Here is a 24,816-nt window from a genome sequence, read left to right as displayed (position 1 = left end):
CTTCCTCCACAATGAACCACAGGAAGAACTTAATTCATAGCCCAGGACTCTTAGTTTAGCGATCTTTATAAAAAAAGAGTCCTCTCCAAGCCCCACCCTCTCCAGCCCAGCCTAGCTCACAGCCGCTGATCAGTTCTAACTCCAGGGTCTGACTGATGGATTACTCCACCATCCCCAAAATTCATGGAGGATCTCCTCGCACACCCCAAGTGAGATTCAGACTGAATACATTCGAGAGAGGGAAGAGAATGGAGAGATTAATGGGGCGGGGACTTAGGATGAGAAGGAGAGACTGTGAGGTTGCTCTCATCTTCAGGTGTGGTGAGGGATGGCGCTGGGACTAGAATCTCATTTCACACATACACAAAATATACCAGGGCAGGGACGCCAGAGTCTTCTGCCACTTTTTAAGAAATTACTTTATTTATTTGGCTGCATTGCCCCCAGGATCTTCCTTGAGTCATGTAGAATCTTTCGTTGCACTGTACGGTCTTGGTTTCCCAACCAAGGATTGAACCCACAGCCCCTGAATTGCAAGGCGGATTCTTACCCACTGGACCACCAGCAAAGTCCCTCTGTCCACTTACAGCTTCATATCTTCACATGCAGTTAGCGCATTATCATCATTTTGCACATTTTTCTACTTTCCTGGGGTCTAGAATTTCCCAGGTGGCTCAGTGGTCAACCTGCAAATACAGGAGATGCAGGAGACACGGGATCAACACCTGGGTCGGGAAGATACCCTGGAGGAGGAAATGGCAACCCACTGCAGTATTCTTGTCTGGAGAATCCCATGGACAGAGGAGCCTCGTGGGCTAGAGTCCATGGGGTCACAAAGAGTCGGACACGATCCAGCACACACACAGAGAATCTCAAAGGCCCAACTGGCTGAAGCCCTGCCCCGCATACAATGCAAAGACAAGTGTATTACATTGTGTGTGGCACAGACTTGAGATCATGTATGTCCTCCAAGAAACAAGGCCCAGAAGAAAGGCATCTGCTCTTCCATTCCTTCCTGTAGTTTCTCCTGTGTTGGAGGCCTCAGGACGAAGAAGGTCAGAGGCTGTGCAGGGAAGGGTGAAACTAGATCCAGGCCTGAGCATCACAGCAGCAGGTTTCCAGGGACTAGGGGACTGATTCTTGAGGCAGGGGAGCCACGCTGCCTCGAGAACCACCACAGTGCCGCTGACCACCATCATTGCCTGAGAAAAATGCCTTTTTCTTCTCTTTGAGGGTCTTTCTCTCTGGACAACGTTGAAGACCATGGGAGCTACTCGTTTTCCTGGGGCTTCCCCCCAGAGCTGCTCAGAGGCCTGTTGACCCAGAGGACAGCACCAAGCAGGCCCAGGAGCAGGGGCACCTTCAGGAAGACCAGGAGCAGGAAGTGGACGCTGCCCAGCAGGGGCCTGTGGGGGACACGGGGACAGGAAGTGCGTTGCCCCCCAAGGCCCCCTCCTCCCAGCTCTCCCGGGTCCCAGGTTCCAATAACCTACACGAGGGCCAGCCTGGGACCGCAGGGTGACAACGGCCTTCATCCCCAAACTCTCCTTCTTATCTCACTGTTCTGACCCTTGCTGCTCTCCTGGGCAGGAAAGGACTAGTGTCCTCATCAGAAGGAGAAGAGCTTAGGACACAGACACACACAAAGGGAAAACACAGGATGCCACAGTGAGGAAGATGGCCGTCTACACGGCTAAGGAGGGAGACCTTGGAAGAAAGGAAATACACTGACACCTTGACCACAGAACCTGGCCTCCAGAGTTGTGAGAAATGAACATTGTGTAAGCTGCCTGGCCTGTGTTACTTTGTCATGGCAGCCAAGCTAATACAAGAATCATCCCTTATTCTTCACTCTTCACAGAAATTTGTCAAGTAAAGTCATGAATCAATCACTTTTAAAAAGTACATAAATTATGTAATGTAAGTACCTGGAAGGCAGACTGCTGGATATTTGGATAATCCTCCTATCCCCTCGTATTCCTAAAACAGGGATGGGCAGGCTTCCCTGGTGGTCCAGTGATAAAGAATCCACCTGCCAATGCAGGGGTCATGCATTGGATCCCCGGTCTAGGAAGATCCCACATGCTGCAGAGCATCTAAGCCTGTGTGCTACATCTTCTGAAGCCCATGCACCCCAGAGCCCATGCTACATAAGAAGAGAAGCCACTGCAAAGAGAAGTCCACTGACCACAACTAGAGAGAGCCTGCATACAGCGATGAAGACGCAGAGCAGCCAAAAATAAATAAGCTAATTACTTGGAAAAACAGGAATAGGTGGGGTGCGTGCTCAATGCTTAATTGTTGGAAGAATGAGTGACTCGGCCATCTCATGTGCATCAAAGGCCCTGCCTTTGATACTGACGAGTGCCTTCAATCCATTCAATGAAGATATTCCTTAGTGATCACTTATTCACAGCCATTCGGTAGAAAGAAACTTGCCAAACACAGAGCAAAAGTGACAGGGGAAGGCAAGTGTTCCTGGAAGAAGAAGGTGGGGGGATGGCCCACAGATATTCTGTGTGAAGGCCCAGCAATAGGAAACGGGGCAGATCTAGAAGCAGGGAAGGCCAGGGAGAGAGAAGGAGGAAGTGAAAGGGACCTCGCAGCGTACAGAAAGCCCCTCTGGCTGCAATGGCCGGGCAGGGCACTCGGGGTCATGGGTGAGACTCAGTTTGTTCCTCTGTAAATGGGGAACGTGCCTCTATCCATTCCTGCTCATGAGTGGTGTAGGCAGGGGCAAAGAATTAACAGAATAATGACAGGAAAGCCTCTGTGAGCCGCCAGGAGATATGATGTCACTGCTGTTGCTATAGCAGAAGTTAGGGAAAGCAGGACTTATCAGGCCTTCCCTGCTCTCCCAGAATCTGCACCAAGAGCCCCGCTGTGGCCCACACACACCAGCTCTGCCATCCGCACTGGCTGCCGTCCCGACTGAGTCCCAGACTCAGAGTCGCCATGTCTGAGCTCCACAGGAGAGGCTCCTTGTCTGTGTCCCTGGAGCCCCACACAGTGCAGGCCACACAGAGGTTCACTCTGTAAAAATGGGACAGATGACCGTCGGAAACAACACGCCTGCCAAAGTCACTGAGCCCAGGATGAGGGGTCTGAGGGCTCCGAGGACACTTGTGGCCCAGGAGCAAGTGGGAAGAGAGCCTGGGACCTTGCCCTCTCGACAGAGCCTGAGGGTCGGGAGACAAGCTCTGGCCGGGACTCTGAAGGGGGCCTCCATTGGAGGGCTGGGCCACCGGTAGGTACAGCAGCAGCAGACCTGGACGACCTGCTGTCGGAGCGGGGGTGGTCACAGTCGGGGACCCAAAGGGCCACAGCTAGAAAAAGCCCGTCCACAGCCGTGAAGACCGAGCATATCCAAAAAAATAAAATAAATAATTTTTTTTTAAGGGATAGGCAGGAGTGGGTACGCAGTGCTTGTATGTTGGTTAAATGAGACAATCGGACATCTCATGCAGATCAAAAGCCCTAATTGGTACTTACAGTTGCCCTTGATTCTCTTCTGGGGCAACTGCTGCCGTTAACATGTTGGCGTTGGAGGTGGGAGGCGTGGAGGTGGCAGGCGTGGGGATCGACACTGTAGGTGCTGTAAGAAGTACAGACCACGTTACACACCACTCTGCCTGCTCACTGCCCGCCACCCTAAACATGACTGAGTCTGGGGATTTGGGAAGCGTGGGCCTCCCTGCCCTGAGGAGTCTGGAGCAGGGTCAAGGGAGGGGCCGACAGCCTGGACTGCACATATCTCCCTGGCCTCCAGGAGACTCAGAGGCTCAGAGGCAGTGGGGCTGGCACAGGTCCAGGGGGGTCAGAGGGGCCCAGGGTCGCCTCAGGACAAGGGCAGCTAGAGGGCAGCTGAATCCAAATGCTCCAGCTGCTTACGAAGAGGACTTGGCCAGTGCCTCCCCCATCTACTTATCCACGAGGACGGGAGTAGACTGGGGGCTACCAGGCAGCTGACATAGCCAAGGTCTGGGACGTCAAAGGTCAGGACCAGCCCTGAGCAAAGTCCCGCGGTTCAGGAAGAGCCTGCACTTGGAGGACGTTATTAAGCTCCCACGATGGGATAGTTCTCAGGAATGTTGTCAGGATTGAATGAGACGACGAACCTGCTCTGCTTTGCAAGTACAATGAGCCTCACAGGTTCCAGGTGTATGTGTAGGGGAGCTATTGACTGTGTGCCCACCCCTCTTTGCCAGAGGTTCCCAGTAAGCTGGTGTTGCCTGGTCAGAGAGTCAGCAGAGGCAGAGCCCGACAGACAAAATCTGTCAAACCAAGGTCCCTCAGCTGATAAGCCCAGGAGTGTTTGCCTTCTAGAAGGATTTAGGAAGAGTGTCATTCAACACAAATGTACAAATGGCTCCAGATGGGGCTTCATGCATCAGAAATGCAGCCTTCTGACTGTGGAGCCCTTTCCAGACCCCGACATTAAGCACAGCATCCCCCACTGGGCTGGGTCTTTCCCCTGAGATGGGATATGGACCACGCGGTGGGCATGGCAGCTCTGAAGACTCAACCCTGAATTCCAAAAGAGCAGGAACACCCCCAGGGCAGCAGGGGTCCCAGGAAAGCACTGGCGGGAATCGGGGGCTCCAGGTCCCACAGAGGAGGGTCCCTTGGCCCACGGGCTGACACTGGGACCACCACCTTCATCTCCTTGGGAACAGACTCGGCTCTGACTGTGCAGAGGAAAGCAAGGTGCCGGGAAAGCCTGATCCCCTCCCGGAGGAGGCCCTGGAGCCAGGAGAGCGATGAGGGGAAGCCCTGCCCCTCCCAGCCCAAGTGGTCAGCGGGGGCTCCGTGAGACCTCAGGACTCCCCCACCCCTGTGACATTCCCTCTGAGGGCCAGCTGGGTCCCTGGACAGAGCAGGCCCTGAAGAGACACGTCCACATGGACACAGACTCTTACCTGGGTCAATGGTCACTTTTACTCGGTTCCCCAGGTCAGTTCCAACTCTCTCAATCCCACACCAGTAAGTGTCTGAATCGCCTAGCCTGAGCTTCTCCATGGTCACGGTGAAAGAGCGGTCCTTCCAGTTGTCCTTGATGGACACACGGCCCTTCTTCACCCCCTTCTCTGATCCAGTGGTTTTAACGATGATCCGACAGGGGCCCCAGTCAGCCCCCCGGCACCACCACTTCACGTAGGACTCATACCCCGGGTCGTATCGACACCGCACGGTCAGTGATTCCTGCTCCACACCTCTCACTGATCTGGGACCCGAGATGGCAGATGAGCCTGGAAATACAAATCCATGCACCTGTCACCTCCCGCCCTGGGGGCAGGGCCACAGCATCCTGCACTGTGAATAGTTCAACCAGACACAAGGGTCTCCTGAGCTGAGTAACAGTCAAGAAAGGAATACACCTTCCACAAGATGGACCTTTTGCCCTTCAATATACTAGTCAAAGCCACCAGGAAAATCCCATAAAAGCACAACTGCAGATCTCAAAGAAGCACAAACATTGACACAGAGCAAGGGTAGCTTCCTGTAATTAACCCCACTTCCCCTGTCTGCAGCCAGTAAGTCTTTCCATTCCAGCCGTGTCCCTTTGCAGTCATCCCTGTGTTACTCTGCTCTGATGGGGAGGAAAGGCCAGGGGACGCATTTCCACAGAGGATGACTCTGCACTGACGACCTCAGGAGGTCCAGCTGACACACCCCCTTAACATGTCTGTGGGGAGGCTGCTCCTCCTGGTTATGATGTAGTAAACCAGTAAACTGTAGTAAACTGGGTATGCTGTAGTAAATGTGCCCGCAGGGGCCTCCTTGAAGCTGACCAGAACAGTGGTTGCTACTGGGGCTCCGTGTGCTATGGACTCCATGCAGGACACATCCCATTATGTTCACTGAATTGTGAATTCCACTCCCAAACTCCTGGGAGAAGTGCTTTTGTAGGATAAAAGCAAGGACAGGACAGCACTCACTGGCTCATTATTTTCAGTCTAGGTCTGTCTAGTCAAATCTATGGTTTTTCCAGTAGTCAGGTATGGATGTGAGAGTTGGACTATAAAGAAAGCTCAGATACTTTTGAACTGTAGTGTTGAAGAAGACTCTTGAGAGTCCCTTGGACTGCAAGGAGATCCAACCAGTCCATCCTGAAGGAGATCAGTCCTGCATATTCATTGGAAGGACTGATGCTGAAGCTGAAACTCCAATACTTTGGGCACCTGATGTGAAGAACTGACTCATTGGAAAAGACCCTGATGCTGTGAAAGATTGAAGGCAGGAGGAGAAGGGGACGACAGAGGATGAGATGGTTGGATGGCATCACTGCCTCAATAGACCTGAGTTTGAGTAAACTCCGGGAGTTGGTGATGGACAGGAGGCCTGGAGTGTTGCAGTCCATGGGGTCACAACGAATCGGACATGACTGAGCAACTGAACTGAAACTTGCATAAAGACACTCAGAGCACTGAAAATAACTTAAATCAGACCTCCATTAAAAATTGTTTAAATTTACTGAAGTCAACACAAACCTGGAGCTTCCCAGTGGCTCAGGGGTAAAGAATCCACCTGCAATTCAGGAGCTGCAGGAGACAAGTTCCATTCCTGGGTCAGGAAGATCCCCTGGAGGAGGGCTTGGCAACCCACTCCAGTATTCTTGCCTGGAGAATCCCATGGACAGAGGAGGCTGGCAGGCAATGGTCCATGGAGTCACAAAGAGTTGGACATGACTGAAGCAACTTGGCATGCATGCATGCAAATGCAAACCCATTCACAGAAGCGCTGACCACTTCTTTACAGTCAGTAAACATTCATACAGCCTTTCCATGTTTCCTGTCTAGAGAAGATCCTTTAGCATCTGTTGAAGAGCTGGTTTGGTGGTGCCGAATTCTCTCAGCTTTTGCTTGTCTGTAAAGCTTTTGAATTCTCCTTCATATCTGACTGAGTCCTTGCTGGGTATACTAATCTGGGTTGTAGGTTATTCTCTTTCATTACTTTCAGTATGTCCTGCCATTCCCTTCTGGCCTGAAGAGTTTCTATTGAAAGATCAGCTGTTATCCTTATGGGAATCCCCTTGTGTGTTATATGTTGTTTCTCCCTTGCTACTTTTAATATTTGTTCTTTGTGTTTGATCTTTGATAATTTGATTAATATGTGTCTTGGGGTGTTTCACCTTGGGTTTATCCTGTTTGGGACTCTCTGGGTTTAATGGACTTGGGTGGCTATTTCCTCCCCCACTTTGGGGAAGTTTTCAGCTATTATCTCCTCGAGTATTTTCTCATGGCCTTTGTGTCAATGTATGGCAAAAACCACCACAATATTGTAAAGTAATTAGCCTCCAACTAATAAAAATAAATGAAAAAATAAATAAATAAACATTCAGCGTGATTGTTCAGCATGAGTTTGAGATGGAACTAGAAGCATGTGGAACGCGATCTAACAACTTCAAACAACAGGTTTTTTGAAAGCGCATAGAGAACATTTACAAAAATTGACCATTAAAGAGACTGCCACAGAATAGGTCACTGAAATTTTCCAAGGACTGAAGTCATTGAGAATGTTCTCTAGATATAATTCAACTAAGCTAGAAATTCATAATAAAACAGTAGTTAAACATTTCCACACCCTCAGAAAATGTCTAAAGAGCAAATAAAATGGAACTGTTATCGCTAAGTCGAGTCTGACTTTTTGCCACACCATGATCTGTCATGGAATTCTCTAGGCAAGAATATTGGAATAGGTTGCTATTCCTTTCTCCAGGGGATCTTCCTGACCCAGGGGTTGAACCAGGATATCCTGCCTTAGAGGCAATTTTTTTTTTTTTTTTTTTTAACATCTGAGCTACCAGGGATGCCCAAAATCAACAAAGTAGTGAGGGAAAAAAAATCACAATAAAAACTTTAAGGACTATCCCAATGGTCCAATGCCGGGGCATGGGTTCCACCCCGGTCCAGGAAGATTCCCCACTCCATGGGTGGGGTGGGCAACTCTGTGCCGGACCGTAGCGATGGAGCCTGCGTCCCCTGGAGCCTGTGCTCTGAGACCAGAGAAGCCACTGCTACGAGAAGCCCGCGCACCACAGCTAGAGAAAGACCCTGAGCACCCCCACGACCCAGTGCAGCCAGAAATAAAGCTTGTAAAAAGCTCTTAGGAGTGGATTCCTTCATTACCCCCATTTTCCTTCATGCATCTGCTTGTGTAGAAATACCAAGGTTGAAAAACATGTCCTACAGTGGGGGACACTTTGGTTTGGTGTGGTTTCTTGTTTCCCAGCACCTAACATAGAACCTGTGAGGTATTAATAGTAAACGTGATATTTGGTTAAAAAGTAAGTGTCTGGATGAAGGAATGGACCCTGCCACGTTCCCTGCCATGTTCCCCCAGGACAGACCCTCAGGATCTCCTGCCTCAATCACTCCAGGGTCTGAAGCCCCGACCCACTCACCAGGGATGATGAGAAGGAGCAGAGCTGGGAGCAGACACGTGGTCCTGCCTCCCATCCTCGGAGATAATGAGCTCTCAGTGCCCTTCAAGGACCCGGAGCCAAGGTCAGAAGTAGACACACCAGATGTCCCTCAAGCCTCGAGAGAAGTTTCCTGAATCTCCTTTGCACTTCTCTCTGGTTCACTTCCCACTTCAGCACCTACTTCTGCATTTTACATATTTGGAGAAAGGAGAGTCATTCATTGAGAGGATGAATTGCAGCATGTGATGAGAGCTCTGTCCAGACCTCTGTGCCTCTAGGGAGAAAAAGTGGTCCGGGTCCAGGCGAGTGTGCCCACGAGGAGCTGAGACATCGCTGCCGGGGGGAGAGGGCAGAGCTGGTGGTGGGTGAGGAGAGAGGACCCCAGAGCAGGGGTCGGAGGCAGGAATGGACTCAACAGGGTCTGTGCTTTGGGGAGAAGGCGGAGCTCGGGGCTCAGGTCCAGCCTCACTGCAGAAACATCCCCACCCTCCCCTCCCTGCAGGCAGCAGCCCCACCTGCATCCCAACCACCTTCCTGCCCTGACCCTGACTCCTGCCCCTCCCTGGGGTCGGCTCCCTTTGAGGTCCTGAGTCACTGCAGAGCAGAGGCCACCCTGGGGGAGGATCAGAAAGGAGAAGCCCCTTTTCCTTTCACCCATTTTGGCCAGAGGCTTCCTCTCCCACGTCTGCACCTGCCCCCCGGCTCCCGGCTGCTGGTCACCGCCCTGCACAGGCACTGCTTATTCTTCTGTGTCCTGGGTGACCCTCCCCACTGCCCTCAGGGGCCCCTTGTGTCCCCTGCTCCCTCTCCCCGTCCTCTCTGGATGGATTCTTTGTCTCTCGTTCTCTCTGTCATATTTTAGCAGGGGAGTTTCTCTGAGCCTCTGACCCCTTCTTTCTCACTCTGTCCTGGCCAGTTCTGTTTATTTCATGTCATGTGTGGTCTTATGGCTTCCATGCTGCAAAGAGCTACCCAGAGGTGAACAGGGCCCAGCTCCCCAGGCTTGGCAAGTGTGCTGAGTGCCCCATGGTGTGTGTGTGTGTGTGTGTGTGTGTGTGTGTGTGTGTGTGAGCCCCAGGTCGAAAGACTCCTCCTTGGTCACCATGAAATTCCACCTCTGGGATCTGTGCCTTGAGATCCACTCCCAGGCACGCCCTCTGGTCATGACGAAAGGAGCTCCTTTTCTTCTTCCCTGGTAGCCAAGCACTCCCCAGGGGCCATGCCCACACTCAACTTCACCCATTGGTCTGGGGTCAGGAGGGCAGGTGGGCAGATCCTGGGGGCGGGAGCGTGTCCCGGCTCCCTCTCAGAGGGTCCCATCTGCTGCAGGGAAGCCACTGTCTTCTAACGGGTGTTCAGGCCTCTTCTGCCCACCCTGAGGGTTCAGGGCACCTGGGCAGGCAGTGAGGAGCTCAAGTGCACTGGTCTCAGGGCCTCACTGTCCCTCCAGGAAATTGTGTCTGAATCACTGGTTGTGGCTGAAGATTTAACCCTGGCTGAAATTCCATTTCTCTTAAAAGTAGGTCCTGGCCATTTCTCCAAAGAAGACATCCTGATGTTCTGCACAGGATATGAGAAGATGCTCAGCATCACTAATTAGTAGAGAAATGCAAATAAAAACTTCAGTGAGATATCACCTCACACTGGTCAGAATGGCCATCATTAGAATGTCTACATTTAACAAATGCTGGAGAGAGGGTGGAGAAAAGGGCAACATCCTACCCTGTTACTGAGAATAAAAGTTGGTGCACTTATATGGAAGTTGAGTGGAGGTTCCTTAGAAGACTAAAAATAGAATTACGATATGATCCAGCACTCCTACGCCTGGGCATAGACGTGGACAAATCTCTAATCCAAAAAGACGCACACGCCCCTATGTTCACAGCAGCTCTGTTCACAATAGGCGAGACATGGAAACCACCTAAACGGCCATGAGCAGATGAGTGGATGAGAAGAGGTGTGTATATATCCACATACACACACGCTTTGGGGTACTACACAGCCATAAAAAAGAATGAATAATGACACTTTCTGGAGAAGGAAATGGCAACCCACTCTAGTATTCTGGCCTGGAGAGTCCTATGGAGAGGAAACCGGTGGGCTACAGTCCATGGGGTCTTATGGGTCAGACACAACTGACAGACTAACACAGTGCCATTTTCATCAACATAGGTGCAACTAGAGATTATCCTACTAAGTGCAGTAACTCAGAAAGACAAAGACAAACACCATATGATAGCACTTATGTGTGGAATCTCAAATATGGCATAAATGAACATATCGACCAGACAGAAACAGACTCATGGACGTAGAGAACATATTTGTGGTTGTCGAGGGGGAGGGAGGAGGGATGGGAAAGGCTCGGAGTCTGGGATTAGCAGATGAAAGCTGTTACATGTGGATGGATAAGCAGCAAGATCCTACTGTATACCACGGGGGACTGTTTGCAACATCCTGTGATAAATCACAATGGAAACGAATACTTTGAAAAAAAAAGTCTCTATATGTACAACTTCTGCCTTTTCTAAAACCAGCTTGAACATCTGGAAGTTCACAGTTCACCTACTGCTGAAGCCTAGCTTGGAGAATTTTGCCATCATTTCATGGCAAATAGATGGGGAAAGAGTGGAAACAGTGGCTGACTTTATTTTTCTGGGCTCCAAAATCACTGCAGATGGTGATTGCAGCCATAAATTATTTTTTTTAATTTTAGTTCTTTTACTAGCATGTGAGATGAGTGCAATTGTGCGGTAGTTTGGGCATTCTTTGGCATTGCCTTTCTTTGAGATTGGAATGAAAACTGACCTTTCCCAGTCCTGTGACCACTGCTGAGTTTTCCAAATTTGCTGACATACCAAGTGTAGCACTTCACAGCATCATCGTTTAGAAGTTGAAATAGCTCAACTGGAACTCCATCACCTCCATTAGCGTTGTTTGTAGTGAAGCTTCCTAAGGCCCACTTGACTTCTTATTCCAGGATGTCTGGCTCTAGGTGAGTGATCACACCATCATGATTATCTGGGTCGTGAAGATCTTTTTTGTACAGTTCTTCTGTGTACTTAAAATTCTCCAAGTCAGTTTTCAGCAACACAAGAGCCGTGAACTTCCATATATTCAATCTGGTTTTAGAAAAGGCAGAGGAACCAGAGATCAAATTGCCAACATCTGCTGGATCATTGAAAAAGCAAGAGAGTTCCAGAAAAACATCTATTTCTGCTTTATTGACTATGCCAAAGCCTTTGACTGTGTGGATCACAAGAAACTGTGGAAAATTCTGAAAGAGATGGGAATACCAGACCACCTGACCTGCCTCTTGAGAAACCTGTATGCAGGTCAGGAAGCAACAGTTAGAACTGGACATGGACCAACAGACTGGTTCCAAATAGGAAAAGGAGTCCGTCAAGGCTGTATATTGTCACCCTGCTTATTTAACTTATATGCAGAGTACATCACGAGAAATGCTGGGCTGGAAGAAGCACAAGCTGGAATCAAGATTGCTGGGAGAAATATCAATTACCTCAGATATGCAGATGACGCTACCCTTTTGGCAGAAAGTGAAGAAGAACTAAAGAGCCTCTTGATGAAAGTGATAGAGGAGAGTGAAAAAGTCGGCTTAAAACTCAACATTCAGAAAACTAAGATCATGGCATCTGGTCCCATCATTTCATGGCAAATAGATGGGGAAACAGTGGAAACAGTGGCTGACTTTATTTTTCTGGGCTCCAAAATCACTGCAGATGGTGATTGCAGCCATAAATTATTTTTTTTAATTTTTTTTTAATTTGTTGAATTTTATTTTATTTTTTTAGTTCTTTTTAAATTTTTTTTATTTTTTTTCATTTATTTTTATTAGTTGGAGGCTAATTACTTTACAATATTGTAGTAGTTTTTGTCATACATTGACATGAATTAGCCATGGATTTACATGTGTTCCCCATCCCGATCCCCCCTCCCACCGCCCTCTCTACCCGATCCCTCTGGGTCTTCCCAGCGCACCAGGCCCGAGCACTTGTCTCATGTATCCAACCTGGGCTGGTGATCTGTTCCACCCTAGATAATATACATCTTTCGATGCTGTTCTCTCGAAACATCCCACCCTCGCCTTCTCCCACAGAGTCAAAAAGTCTGTTCTGTATTTCTGTGTCTCTTTTTCTGTTTTGCATATAGGGTTATCATTACCATCTTTCTAAATTCCATATATATGTGTTAGTATACTGTAATGGTCTTTATCTTTCTGGCTTACTTCACTCTGTATAATGGGCTCCAGTTTCATCCATCTCATTAGAACTGATTCAAATGAATTCTTTTTAATGGCTGAGTAATATTCCATGGTGTATATGTACCACAGCTTCCTTATCCATTCGTCTGCTGATGGGCATCTAGGTTGCTTCCATGTCCTGGCTATTATAAACAGTGCAGCCATGAAATTAAAAGACCGTAACTCCTTGGAAGGAAAGCTATGACCAACCTAGATAGCATATTTAAAAGCAGAGACAATACTTTGCCAACAAAGGTCCATCTAGTCAAGGCTATGGTTTTTCCAGTGGTCATGTATGGATGTGAGAGTTGGACGGTGAAGAAAACTGGGCGCTGAAGAATTGATGCTTTTGAACTGTGGTGTTGGAGAGGACTCTTGAGAGTCCCTTGGACTGCATGGAGATCCAACCAGTCCATCCTAAAGGAGATCAGTCCTGGATGTTCATTGGAACGACTGATGCTGAAGCTGAAACTCCAATACTTTGGCCACCTGATGCGAAACGTTACTCATTTGAAAAGACCATGATGCTGGGAAAGATTGAGGGCAGAAGGAGACGGGGACAACAGAGGATGAGATGGTAGGAGGGCATCACCAACTCAATGGACATGAGTCTGGGTATACTCCGGGAGTTGGTGATTCACAGGGAGGCCTGGCATGCTGCCATTCATGGGGTTGCACAGATCAGACACGACTGAGGGACTGAACGGAACTGAGCTGATATGTATAGCTGAGTTACTCTGCACAGGAGAGGTTGGAACAACATGTCAATCAATTGTACTTCAATTAAAAAAATAAAATGAAAAGAGCCATTATGAAAATTAGGTCCTGACCTCATCTATACACGATTGCTTCTTCCCATAAAGAAAACAAGGGTCCCTTTAAATGCTAAGAAGAAGGTATACAGATGTTCACCAAAGGCATGGGCCAGAATGTCAGAGCAACACTCCTCATAACAGTCAAAACTTGACACCACTCAGACACCCACCGACACAAAGGATCGGGACTTCCCTGGTGGCTCAGTCGGTAAGAATCCACCTACCCATGCAGGGGACACGAGTCTGACCCCTGGTCCGGGAAGGTTCCGCATGCTGTGGACCAAGCAACCCCGTGTGCCCCGGCTACTGAAGCCTAGGGCCTGAGAGCCGCAGCTGCAAAAGCCCCCCGACCCTGGAGGCCCCGCCCCCGGAGGCCCCGGCCCTGGAGGCCCCGCCCCGGAGACCCCGCCCCCGGAGGCCCCGCCCCGGAGGCCCCGCCCCGGAGGCCCCGCCCCAGGAGGCCCTGATCCTGGAGTCCCCCGCCCCTCGAGGTTCCGCGGGGCTACAAGAGAAGCCACCACAAGTGAGAAGCCTGCCCCTTGCAACTAGAGTAGGCCCTGCTCACCACAAGTAAAGCCTGAGTGCAGCAGCAACGACTCAGCCAAGCCAAAAGATAAATAAATAAATCTTTCTTTAAAAAAGGAATTGAAGAAGCAGCATGGGGGCGGCTGGCAGGGAAGGCAGTGCGTGTTTCTTCTCATGCTCCCTCTGACGGGCCCTGGAGGCTGACCCAAGCCGACAGGGAAGACAAAAGCCTCAGCTTGCCAACCAGCGGACCAGGAAGCAGGGGGAGGGCTCTGGGAGCTGCGAAGGGGTCAGGGAGTTGAGGAAGAGGACGCAGCTCCAGAAAGGGCCCCTGGGCAGTCAGCTCACCCTCCAAGCTGTGCCAGCCGGGCGGGACCCTGAGCGAGTTCCCAAGACTGAGACCTGGGGAAAGGCCACCCCGTGTCACGGACTAGCCGCTGGGTGGCGCACACGGGCCAGGTCCGAAAGCACCTCAAAGCCTCTGAAAGCTGAACTCAGTTGGATCCGCAGTCCTGGGAAGCCTTCAGCACGTGAAGCACTTGACTGCCTGACATTAAAGAAGCGGAAGCCTCATTTGAAGACCCCGGGAGGAAAGTGATGGAATTGTGCTGTATGTTTGTGGTGGTGTTTGCAAGAAATGATGATGTGTTAAACACTCATGAAAGTATACATCAGCAATACGTGAACCGTGAGCTTCCAGACGTTCAAGCTGGTTTCAGAAAAGGCAGAGGAACCAGAGATCCAATTGCCAACATCCGCTGGATCATCGAAAAAGCAAGACAATTGCAGAAAAACATCTATTTCTGCTTTATTGACTGTGCCAGAGCCCTTGACTTGTGGATCACAATAAACCGTGGAAAATTCTGAAAGAGATGGGAATACCAGACCACCTGACCTGCCTCTTGAGAAACCTGTATGCAGGACAGGAAGCAACAGTTAGAACTGGACAGGGAACAACAGACTGGTTCCAAATAGGGAAAGGAGTACGTCAAGGCTGTATATTGTCACCCTGCGTATTTAACTTATTTGCAGAGTACATCATGAGAAACACTGGGCTGGAGGAAGCACAAGCTGGAATCAAGATTGCCGGGAGGAATATCAATTACCTCAGATATGCAGATGACACCACCCTTATGGCAGAAAGCGAAGAAGAACTAAAGAGCCTCTTGATGAAAGTGAAAGAGGAGAGTGAAAAAGTTGGCTTAAAGCTCAACATTCAGAAAACTAAGATCACGGCATCCGGTCCCATCACTTCATGACAGATAGTTGAGGAGACAACTGTGGAAACAGTGGCTGATTTTATTTTTCTGGGCTCCAAAATCACTGCAGATGGTGATTGCAGCCATGAAATTAAAAGACGCTTACTCCTTGGAAGGAAAGTTATGACCAACCTAGACAGTATATTAAAAAGCAGAGACATTACTTTGCCAACAAAGGTCCATCTAGTCAAGGCTATGGTTTTTCCAGTAGTCACGTATGGATGTGAGAGTTGGACTATAAAGAAAGCTGAGCGCTGAAGAATTGATGCTTTTGAACTGTGGTGTTGGAGAGGACTCTTGAGAGTCCCTTGGACTGCAAGGAGATCCAACCAGTCCATCCTAAAGGAGATCAGTCCTGGGTGTTCATTAGAACGACTGATGCTGAAGCTGAAGCTCCAATACTTTGGCTACCTGATGCGAAGAGCTGACTCATTTGAAAAGACCCTGATGCTGGGAAAGATTGAGGGCAGGAGGAGAAGGGGACGACAGAGGTTAAGTTGGCTGGATGGCATCACCGACTCGATGGATATGAGTTTGGGTAAACTCCGGGAGTTGGTGTTGAACAGGGAGGCCTGGCGTGCTGCAGCTCATGGAGTCTCAAAGAGTCGGACCCGACTGAGCGAATGAACTGAACTGAATACAAAATATTGAGTTGAGTTCCCTGTGCTGTAAGTAGGTCCTTGTTGGTTATCTATTTTATATATAGTAGTATGTATATGTTCATCGCAAACTCCTAATTTATCCCTCCCCTCCTCTCCCCTTTGGTAGCTATAAGCTTGTTGTTTTAGTCTCTGCATCTGTTTTTGTTTTAATATGTTCATTTGTATCATTCTGTAGATTCCACATATAAGTGATATCATATGATATTTGTCTTTCTCTGGCTTAATTCACTTAATATCATCATCTCTAGGTTCAACCATGTTGCTGCAAATGCCATTGTTTCATTCTATAAACTGCATAGTCTTCATTCAACACACCAACTCCAGCTCCTCAATACATCTCAATACATCTGGAGGAGCTCAGGGAAAACAATGCAGACACTTACTGATGTGGGGCTGAGAGAATCAAAGCGGGCCCTGGGGTCTGAGTTAAACTGACCCAGATAAAGACTCTTCCTTTCTGCATCATGTTGCTGGGGGATTGAGGTTTCAGGGTCCCCTTCATTCTTATTCAAACTATAAAACTGAACTTCCAAACCCTTCCCTGAGACCACGTGTATGAGTGTGAGTGAGGGAAGGAGTGAGTGTGTGACATCAGAAGAAGATGCCTGTCTTAGCCTCTCAGAGCAGGACATGCTCAGCTCAGGTAGAAGAATTTGAAAAAGACCCTGTCCCCATTTTGGTCATTGATGGCACCCACTCTGCCTTCCTTAGAACCAGACAAGCCTGACAGTCCACTTTCAATGGAACCTCCAATTTTTACTATAAGTATTTTCCCAATATTTCACGGGATATACTTATATTTTCAAATATTTGTTGTTTAGCCAAACTTCAGTTATAACTGAGTGTCCTGTGGAGCTTTTTCCAAGATTTTTTTTTAATGGAGACCACTTTAAAGTTTTATCGGTTTAAAATATTGTGTCTGTTTTTTATATTTCTTGGCCACAAGGCATGTGTGCTCTTAGCTCCCCAATCAGGAATCGAACCCACATCCCCTACATTGGGAGGGGGACTCTTAGCCACCAGGGAAGCCCCAAGTGTCCTGCGATTTTATTTGCTAAACCTGATAACTCTATCTTCTGGGGTACTCAAGCTGGGGCCCCCACACTTGGTCCCTCTGATGTTTCCTTGTGTCAGCAGAGTCTTTGGGAAGTCTGGGGTGGGCCTCCCCAACCTCATTTTGTCTTTGAATACAGTCAATTTCCCACCTGAGCTTTAGGTATGTGAAGGCAAAATCTTCAGCTGGATGGCAGGACAGGAGGCTGAAACCTTCGTCTCCCTCCTATGTGCCCCTCACCTCTCAGGGGGCAAGAGAGAGTTTCAAGGTTTAGCCTCTAGCTTGAGAAGAAAGCAGTTGTCCTTTTCTAAACTGTCCTGCCCCCTTCCTCCACAATGAACCAACTGGAAGAGCTTAATTCATATCCCAGGACTCTTGTCTAGAGATCTTCATAAGAATAAAGAGTCTTCTCCAAACCCCACCCTCTCCAGCCCAGCCTAGCTCACAGCCGCTGATCTGTTCTAACTCCAGGTTCTGACTGATAGATTACCCCACCATCCCCAAAATGCATGGAGGATCTCCTCGCACACCCCAAGTGAGAGTCACAGCCAGACTGAATACATTCGAGAGAGGGAAGAGAATGGAGAGATTGATGGGGCGGGGACTTAGGGTGACAAGGAGAGGCTGTGAGGTCGCTCTCATCTTCAGGTGTGGTGAGGGATGGCGCTGGGACTAGAATCTCATTTCACGCAAACACAAAATACACCAGGGCAGGGACGCCACAGTCTTCTGCCACTTTTTAAGAAAATACTTTCTTTATCTGGCTGCATCGCCCCCAGGATCCTCCTTGAGTCATGCAGAATCTTTCATTGCACTGCACGGTCTTGGTTCCCCAAACAGGGATCGAACCCACAGCCCCTGCATTGCAAGGCAGATTCTCACCCACTGAACCACCAGCAAAGTCCCTCTGTCCACTTACAGCTTCATATCTTCACATGCAGTTGGCATATAATCTTTGTTTTGCACACTTTTCTACTTTCCTGGGGTATAGAATTTCCCAGGTGGCTCAGTGGTCCACCTGCAAATACAGAAGATGCAGGAGACACGGGATCAACTCCTGGGTCGGGAAGATCCCCTGGAGGAGGAAATGGCAACCTGCCGGGGTCCAGCCCCAGCAGGATCCAGGGGAACCCTCAGGATGAACTGCGTCGGCGAATGAGAGAGAGAGTGAGACAAAGCTCGGGGCTAAGTCTGAAGTTTATTTGTGCACGGCCCCTTTATACCCCTAACAACATCTTTTTTGGGGGAAGTGCATATTGCTTACACACAGGGCATCTCAAAACATTATAGCAACTTGACCTTCAACAGAAACTGGATGTCACCCACTTACTTTTTCATTCAAAAGAGTCTTTCTTATCCTTTGGCCTTCAGGCCTGCTAACATTTTATGACTTGCACCTGGTGTGACTTAAGCAACTTCAGTAGCCGATCCTGTTTTTCTTATAATTAATCTATTTTCTTTCTAATAAGCGTCATCTCTATGGGAACTAGATAGGATTACATTTTTACAGAACAGAAATGCAAAGGACTGCAGAAACAGTAGATATGGCACAAGACAGGCTCTTAGTCTAAAAGTTAACCACCTGCAAGAAGTCGCCAGCTAATCTCTATCTAAAGTATTTTCTGTCAGGCACGTTTGTGGCTGTCATATTTGTGGAGCTTTTCTCACAAATACGCTTTTGTTAGCGTGCTGTGCTTAGGATGTTTAGAACAATCAAGAGCACTTTGTGCAATGAGATCACACATTTATCAAACAAGTCAGAATGCCAGCAAAATGTTTGATGGAAGCATTTCCTTCATCTCTGGCCCCTTCATAGGGCAGCAGCATCCAGGAGATTTATTAATTAGGGTTTTAAGTTGGTCCTCATTCAGTGAAAGAGGAGCAGGAGAGCTCTCGGCAGGCAACACAAGAATCTGCAACAGGGCAAAGAAGAACAACAGCAGAAAAGGGGGGAAGATACAGGGTGGGGTAGAGGCCGAGGCCAACCTGGAGGGTCCCTTATCCTAGACGGCCTTGCCTGTCAGGTTCTTTCCTCGTGACCTTGTCATGGATGGGGTCCCGGACGGCCTTGCCTGCCCGGTATTTTCTTCATGAACTCGTCACGGGCAGGACCCCCCACATAACGGCTCCCGGCAGCAACCCACTGCAGTATTCCTGTCTGGAGAATCCCATGGACAGAGGAGCCTCGTGGGCTAGAGTCCATGGGGTCACAAAGAGTCGGACACGATCTAGCACACACACAGAGAATCTCAAAGCCCCGACTGGCTGAAGCCCTGCCCCGCATACAATGCAAAGACAAATGTAATTCATTGTGTGCGGCACAGACTTAAGATCATGTATGTCCTCCAAGGAACAGGGCCCAGAAGAAAGGCATCTGCTCTTCCATTCCTTCCTGTAGTTTCTCCTGTGTTGGAGGCCTCAGGACGAAGAAGGTCAGAGGCTGTGCAGGGAAGGGCGAAACTGGACCCAGGCCCGAGCATCACAGCAGCAGGTTTCCAGGGACTAGGGGACTGATTCTTGAGGCATGGGAGCCACGCTGCCTCGAGAGCCACAGTCACTCCTGACCACCGACATTGCCTGAAAAAATGCCTTTCTCTTCTCTTTGAGGGTCTTTCTCTCTGGACAACGTTGAAGAGCATGGGGGCTGCTGGTTTTCCTGGGGCTCCCCCCCAGAGCTGCTCAGAGGCCTGTTGACCCAGAGGATGGCACCCAGCAGGCCCAGGAGCAGGGGCACCTTCAGGAAGACCAGGAGCAGGAAGTGGACGCTGCCCAGCAGGGGCCTGTGGGGACACGGGGACAGGAAGTGAGTTGCCCCCCAGGCCCCCTCCTCCCAGCTCTCCCGGGTCCCGGGTTCCAATAAAGTACATGAGGGCCAGCCCGGGACCCCAGGGTGACAACAGCCTTCACCCCCAGACTCTCCTTCTTCATGTCTCACTGTTCTGACCCTTGCTGCTCTCCTGGGCAGGAAAGGACTAGTGTCCTCATCAGAAGGAGAAGAGCTTAGAACACAGACACACAGAAACGGGAAACACATGATGCCACAGCAAGGAAGACGGCCGTCTACACGGCTAAGGAGGGAGGCCTTGGAAGAAAGGAAATACGCTGACACCTTAACCGCAGACCCTGGCCTCCAGAGTTGTGAGAAATGAACGTTGTGTAAGCCGCCTGGCCTGTGTTACTTTGTCACGGCAGCCAAGCTAATAGAAGATTCATCCCTTATTTCTCACTCTTCACAGAAATTTGTCAAGTAAAGTCATGAATCAATCACTTTTAAAAAGTATGTAAATTATGTAATGTAAGTACCTGGAAGACAGACTGCTGGATATTTGGATAATCCTCCTATCCCCTCGTATTCCTAAAACAGGGATGGGCAGGCTTCCCTGGTGGTCCAGTGATAAAGAATCCACCTGCCAATGCAGGGGTCATGCGTTGGATCCCTGGTCTAGGAAGATCCCACATGCTGCAGAGCATCTAAGCCTGTGTGCTACATCTTCTGAAGCCCATGCACCCCAGAGCCCATGCTACATAAGAAGAGAAGCCACTGCAAAGAGAAGTCCACCAACCACAACTAGAGAGAGCCTGCATACAGCGATGAAGACCCAAAGCAGCCAAAAATAAATAAGCTAATTACTTGGAAAAACAGGAATAGGTAGGGGTGGGTGCTCAATGCTTAACTGTTGGATAAATGAGTGAATTAGCCATCTCATGTGCATCAAAGGCCCTGCCTGACACTGACGAGTGCCTTCAACCCATTCAATGAAGATATTCCTTAGTGATCACTTATTCACAGCCATTCGGTAGAAAGAAACTTGCCAAACACAGAGCAAAAGTGACAGGGGAAGGCAAGTGTTCCTGGAGGAAGAAGGTGGGGGGATGGCCCACAGATATTCTGTGTGAAGGCCCAGCAATAGGAAACGGGGCAGATCTAGAAGCAGGGAAGGCCATGGAAAGAGAGGGAGGAAGTGAAAGGGACCTCGCAGTGTACAGAAAGCCCCTCCGGCTGCAATGGCCGGGCAGGGCACTCGGGGTCATGGGTGAGACTCAGTTTGTTCCTCTGTAAATGGGGAACGTGCCTCTGTCCATTCTTGCTCATGAGTGGTGTAGGCAGGGGCAAAGAATTAACAGAATAATGACAGGAAAGCCTCTGTGAGCCGCCAGGAGACATGATGTCACTGCTGTTGCCATAGCAGAAGTTAGGGAAAGCAGGACTTATCAGGCCTTCCCTGCTCTCCCAGAATCTGCACCAAGAGCCCCGCTGTGGCCCACACACACCAGCTCTGCCATCCGCATTGGCTGCCATCCCGACCGAGTCCCAGACTCAGAGTCACCATGTCTGAGCTCCACAGGAGAGGCTCCTTATCTGCGTCCCCGGAGCCCCACACAGTGCAGGCCACACAGAGGTTCACTCTGTAAAAATGGGACAGATGACCGTCGGAAACAACACGCCTGCCAAAGTCACTGAGCCCAGGATGAGGGGTCTGGGGGCTCTGAGGACACTTGCGGCCCAGGAGCAAGTGGGAAGAGAGCCTGGGACCTTGCCCTCTCGACAGAGCCTGAGGGTCGGGAGACAAGCTCTGGCCGGGACTCTGAAGGGGGCCTCCATTGGAGGGCTGGGCCACCGGTAGGTACAGCAGCAGCAGACCTGGACGACCTGCTGTCGGAGCTGGGTGGTCACAGTCGGGGACCAAAAGGGCCACAGCTAGAAAAAGCCCGTCCACAGCCGTGAAGACTGAGCGTATCCAAAAAAGTAAAATAAATAATTTCTTTTTTTTAAGGGATTGGCAGGAGTGGGTACGCAGTGCTTGTATGTTGGTTAAATGAGACAATCGGACATCTCATGCAGATCAAAAACCCTAATTGGTACTTACAGTTGCCCTTGATTCTCTTCTGGGGCAACTGCTGCCGTTAACATGTTAGCGTTGGAGGTGGCAGGCGTGGAGGTGGCAGGCGTGGGGATCGACACTGTAGGTGCTGTAAGAAGTACAGACCAGGTCACACACCACTCTGCCTGCTCACTGCCCGCCACCCTAAACATGACTGAGTCTGGGGATTTGGGAAGCGTGGGCCTCCCTGCCCTGAGGAGTCTGGAGCGGGGCCAAGGGAGGGGCCGACAGCCTGGACTGCTCGTATCTCCCTGGCCTCCAGGAGACTCAGAGCCTTAGAGGCAGTGGAGTTGGCACTGGTCCAGGGGGGTCAGAGAGGCCCAGGGTCACCTCAGGACAAGGGCAGCTGGAGGGCAGCTGAATTCAAATGCTCCAGCTGCTTATGCCGGGGCCTCGGCCAGTGCCTCCCCCATCTATTTATCCACAAGGATGGGAGTAGACTGGGGGCTACCAGGCAGCTGACATAGCCAAGGTCTGCGACGTCAAAGGTCAGGACCAGCCCTGAGCAAAGTCCCAAGGTTCAGAAAAAGCCTGCACTTGGAGGACGTTGTTAAGCTCCCACGATGGGGACAGTTCTCAGGAATGTTGTCAGGATTGAATGAGATGACGAACCTGCTCTGCTTTGCAAGTACAATGAGCCTCACAGGTTCCAGGTGTATGTGTAGGGGAGCTATTGACTGTGTGCCCACCCCTCTTTGCCAGAGGTTCCTAGTGAGCTGGTGTTGCCTGGTCCGAGAGTCAGCAGAGGCAGAGCCCAACAGACAAAATCTGTCAAACCATGGTGCCTCAGCTGATAAGCCCAGGAATGTTTGCCTTCTAGAAGGATTTAGGAAGAGTGTCATTCAACGCAAACATGTAAATGGCTCCTGATGGAGTTTCATGCATCAGAAATGCAGCCTTCTGACTGTGGAGTCCTTTCCAGACCCCGAAATTAAGCACAGCATCCCCCACTGGGCTTGGTCTTTCCCCTGAGATGGGATATGGACCACGCGGGGGGCATGGCAGCTCTGAAGACCCAAGCCTGAATTCCAAAAGAGCAGGAACACCCCCAGGGCAGCAGGGGTCCCAGGAAAGCACTGCAGGAATCGGGGGCTCCAGGTCCCACAGAGGAGGGTCCCTTGGCCCACGGGCTGACACTGGGACCACCACCTTCATCTCCTTGGGAACAGACTCGGCTCTGACTGTGCAGAGGAAAGCAAGGTGCCGGGAAAGCCTGATCCCGTCCCGGAGGAGGCCCTGGAGCCAGGAGAGTGATGAGGGGAAGCCCTGCCCCTCCCAGCCCAGGTGGTCAGCGGGGGCTCCGTGAGACCTCAGGACTCCCCCACTCCCGTAACATTCCCTCTGAGGGCCAGCTGGGTCCCTGGACAGAGCAGGCCCTGAAGAGACACGTCCACATGGACACAGACTCTTACCTGGGTCAATGGTCACTTGTACTCGGTTCCCCAGGTCAGTTCCAACTCTCTCAATCCCACACCAGTAAGTGTCTGAATCGCCTAGCCTGAGCTTCTCCATGGTCACGGTGAACGAGCGGTCTTTCCAGTTGTCCTTGATGGACACGCGGCCCTTCCTCACCTCCTTCTCTGATCCAGTGGTTTTAACCATGATCCAACAGGGGCCCCAGGCGGCCCCCCGGCACCACCACTTCACGTAGGACTCATACCCCGAGTCGTATCGACACCGCACGGTCAGTGATTCCTGCTCCACACCTCTCACTGCTCTGGGACCCGAGATGGCAGATGAGCCTGGAAATACAAATCCATGCACCTGTCACCTCCCGCCCTGGGGGCAGGGCCACAGCCTCCTGCATTGTGAATACTTCAACTAGACACAAGGGTCTCCTGAGCTGAGTAACAGTCAAGGAAGGAATACACCTTCCACAAGACGGACCTTTTGCCCTTCAAAATACTAGTCAAAGCCACCAGGAAAATCCCATAAAAGCACAACTGCAGATCTCAAAGAAGCACAAACATTGACACAGAGCAGGAGCAGCTTCCTGTAATTATCCCCACTTCCCCTGTTTGTGGCCAGTAAGTTTTCCATTCCAGTGGTGTCCTTTTGCAGCCATCCCTGTGTTACTCTGCTCTGATGGGGAGGAAAGGCCAGGGGACCCATTTCCGCAGAAGATGACTCTGCACTGACGACCTCAGGAGGTCCAGGTGACACACCCCCTTAGCATGTCTGTGGGGAGGCTGTTCCTACTGGTTACGATGTAGTAAACCTAGAGAAAGACCCTGAGCACCCCCACAACCCACTGCAGCCAGAAATAAAGCTTTTAAAAAGCTCTTCAGGAGTGGATTCTTTCATTACTCCCATTTTCCTTCATTCATCTGCTTGTGTAGAATGGCCAAGTTTGAAAAACACTGTTCTACGGGTGACACTTTGGTTTGGTTTGGTTTCTTGTTTCCCAGCACCTAATATAGAACCTGTGAGGTATTAATAGTAAACGTGATATTTGATTAACAACTAAGTGTCTGGATGAAGAAATGGACCCTGCCACGTTCCCTGCCATGTTCCCCCAGGACAGACCCTCAGGATCTCCTGCCTCAATCACTCCAGGGTCTGAAGCCCCGACCCACTCACCTGGGATGATGAGAAGGAGCAGAGCTGGGAGCAGACACGTGGTCCTGCCTCCCATCCTCGGAGATAATGAGCTCTCAGTGCCCTTCAAGGACCCGGAGCCAAGGTCAGAAGTAGACACACCAGATGTCCCTCAAGCCTCGAGAGAAGTTTCCTGAATCTCCTTTGCACTTCTCTCTGGTTCACTTCCCACTTCAGCACCTACTTCTGCATTTTACATATTTGGAGAAAGGAGAGTCATTCATTGAGAGGATGAATTGCAGCATGTGATGAGAGCTCTGTCCAGACCTCTGTGCCTCTAGGGAGAAAAAGTGGTCCGGGTCCAGGCGAGTGTGCCCACGAGGAGCTGAGACATCGC

General features: G+C 50.2%; 1 protein-coding gene across 4 annotated transcripts in view; it reads right to left on the bottom strand.

Moving 5' to 3' along the window:
- The window catches only part of LOC133057855 (CMRF35-like molecule 5), a 41,443-nt gene extending 16,627 nt beyond the window's left edge, over positions 1-24,816 (bottom strand). The window contains exons 1-5 of one of the 4 annotated variants that reach the window (XM_061144920.1): positions 24,462-24,798; positions 23,294-23,623; positions 4,920-5,249; positions 3,493-3,595; positions 372-686 (exon numbers count right to left, since the gene is read on the bottom strand). In XM_061144920.1, the coding sequence (XP_061000903.1) occupies positions 656-686; positions 3,493-3,595; positions 4,920-5,249; positions 23,294-23,623; positions 24,462-24,516 (849 nt within the window). In that variant the 5' untranslated portion in view covers positions 24,517-24,798 and the 3' untranslated portion in view covers positions 372-655. Of the gene's footprint in view, positions 1-371; positions 687-708; positions 1,407-3,492; positions 3,596-4,919; positions 5,250-21,866; positions 21,970-23,293; positions 23,624-24,461 lie in introns of those variants that run through there. The other 3 variants (XM_061144917.1, XM_061144918.1, XM_061144919.1) reach the window with 3 other exon arrangements.

This window comes from Dama dama, chromosome 5, assembly GCF_033118175.1.
Source record: "Dama dama isolate Ldn47 chromosome 5, ASM3311817v1, whole genome shotgun sequence".
NCBI lineage: Eukaryota > Metazoa > Chordata > Mammalia > Artiodactyla > Cervidae > Dama > Dama dama.
Note: the sequence above shows the minus strand (reverse complement) of the source record. Positions and strands in the feature narration are given on the sequence as shown.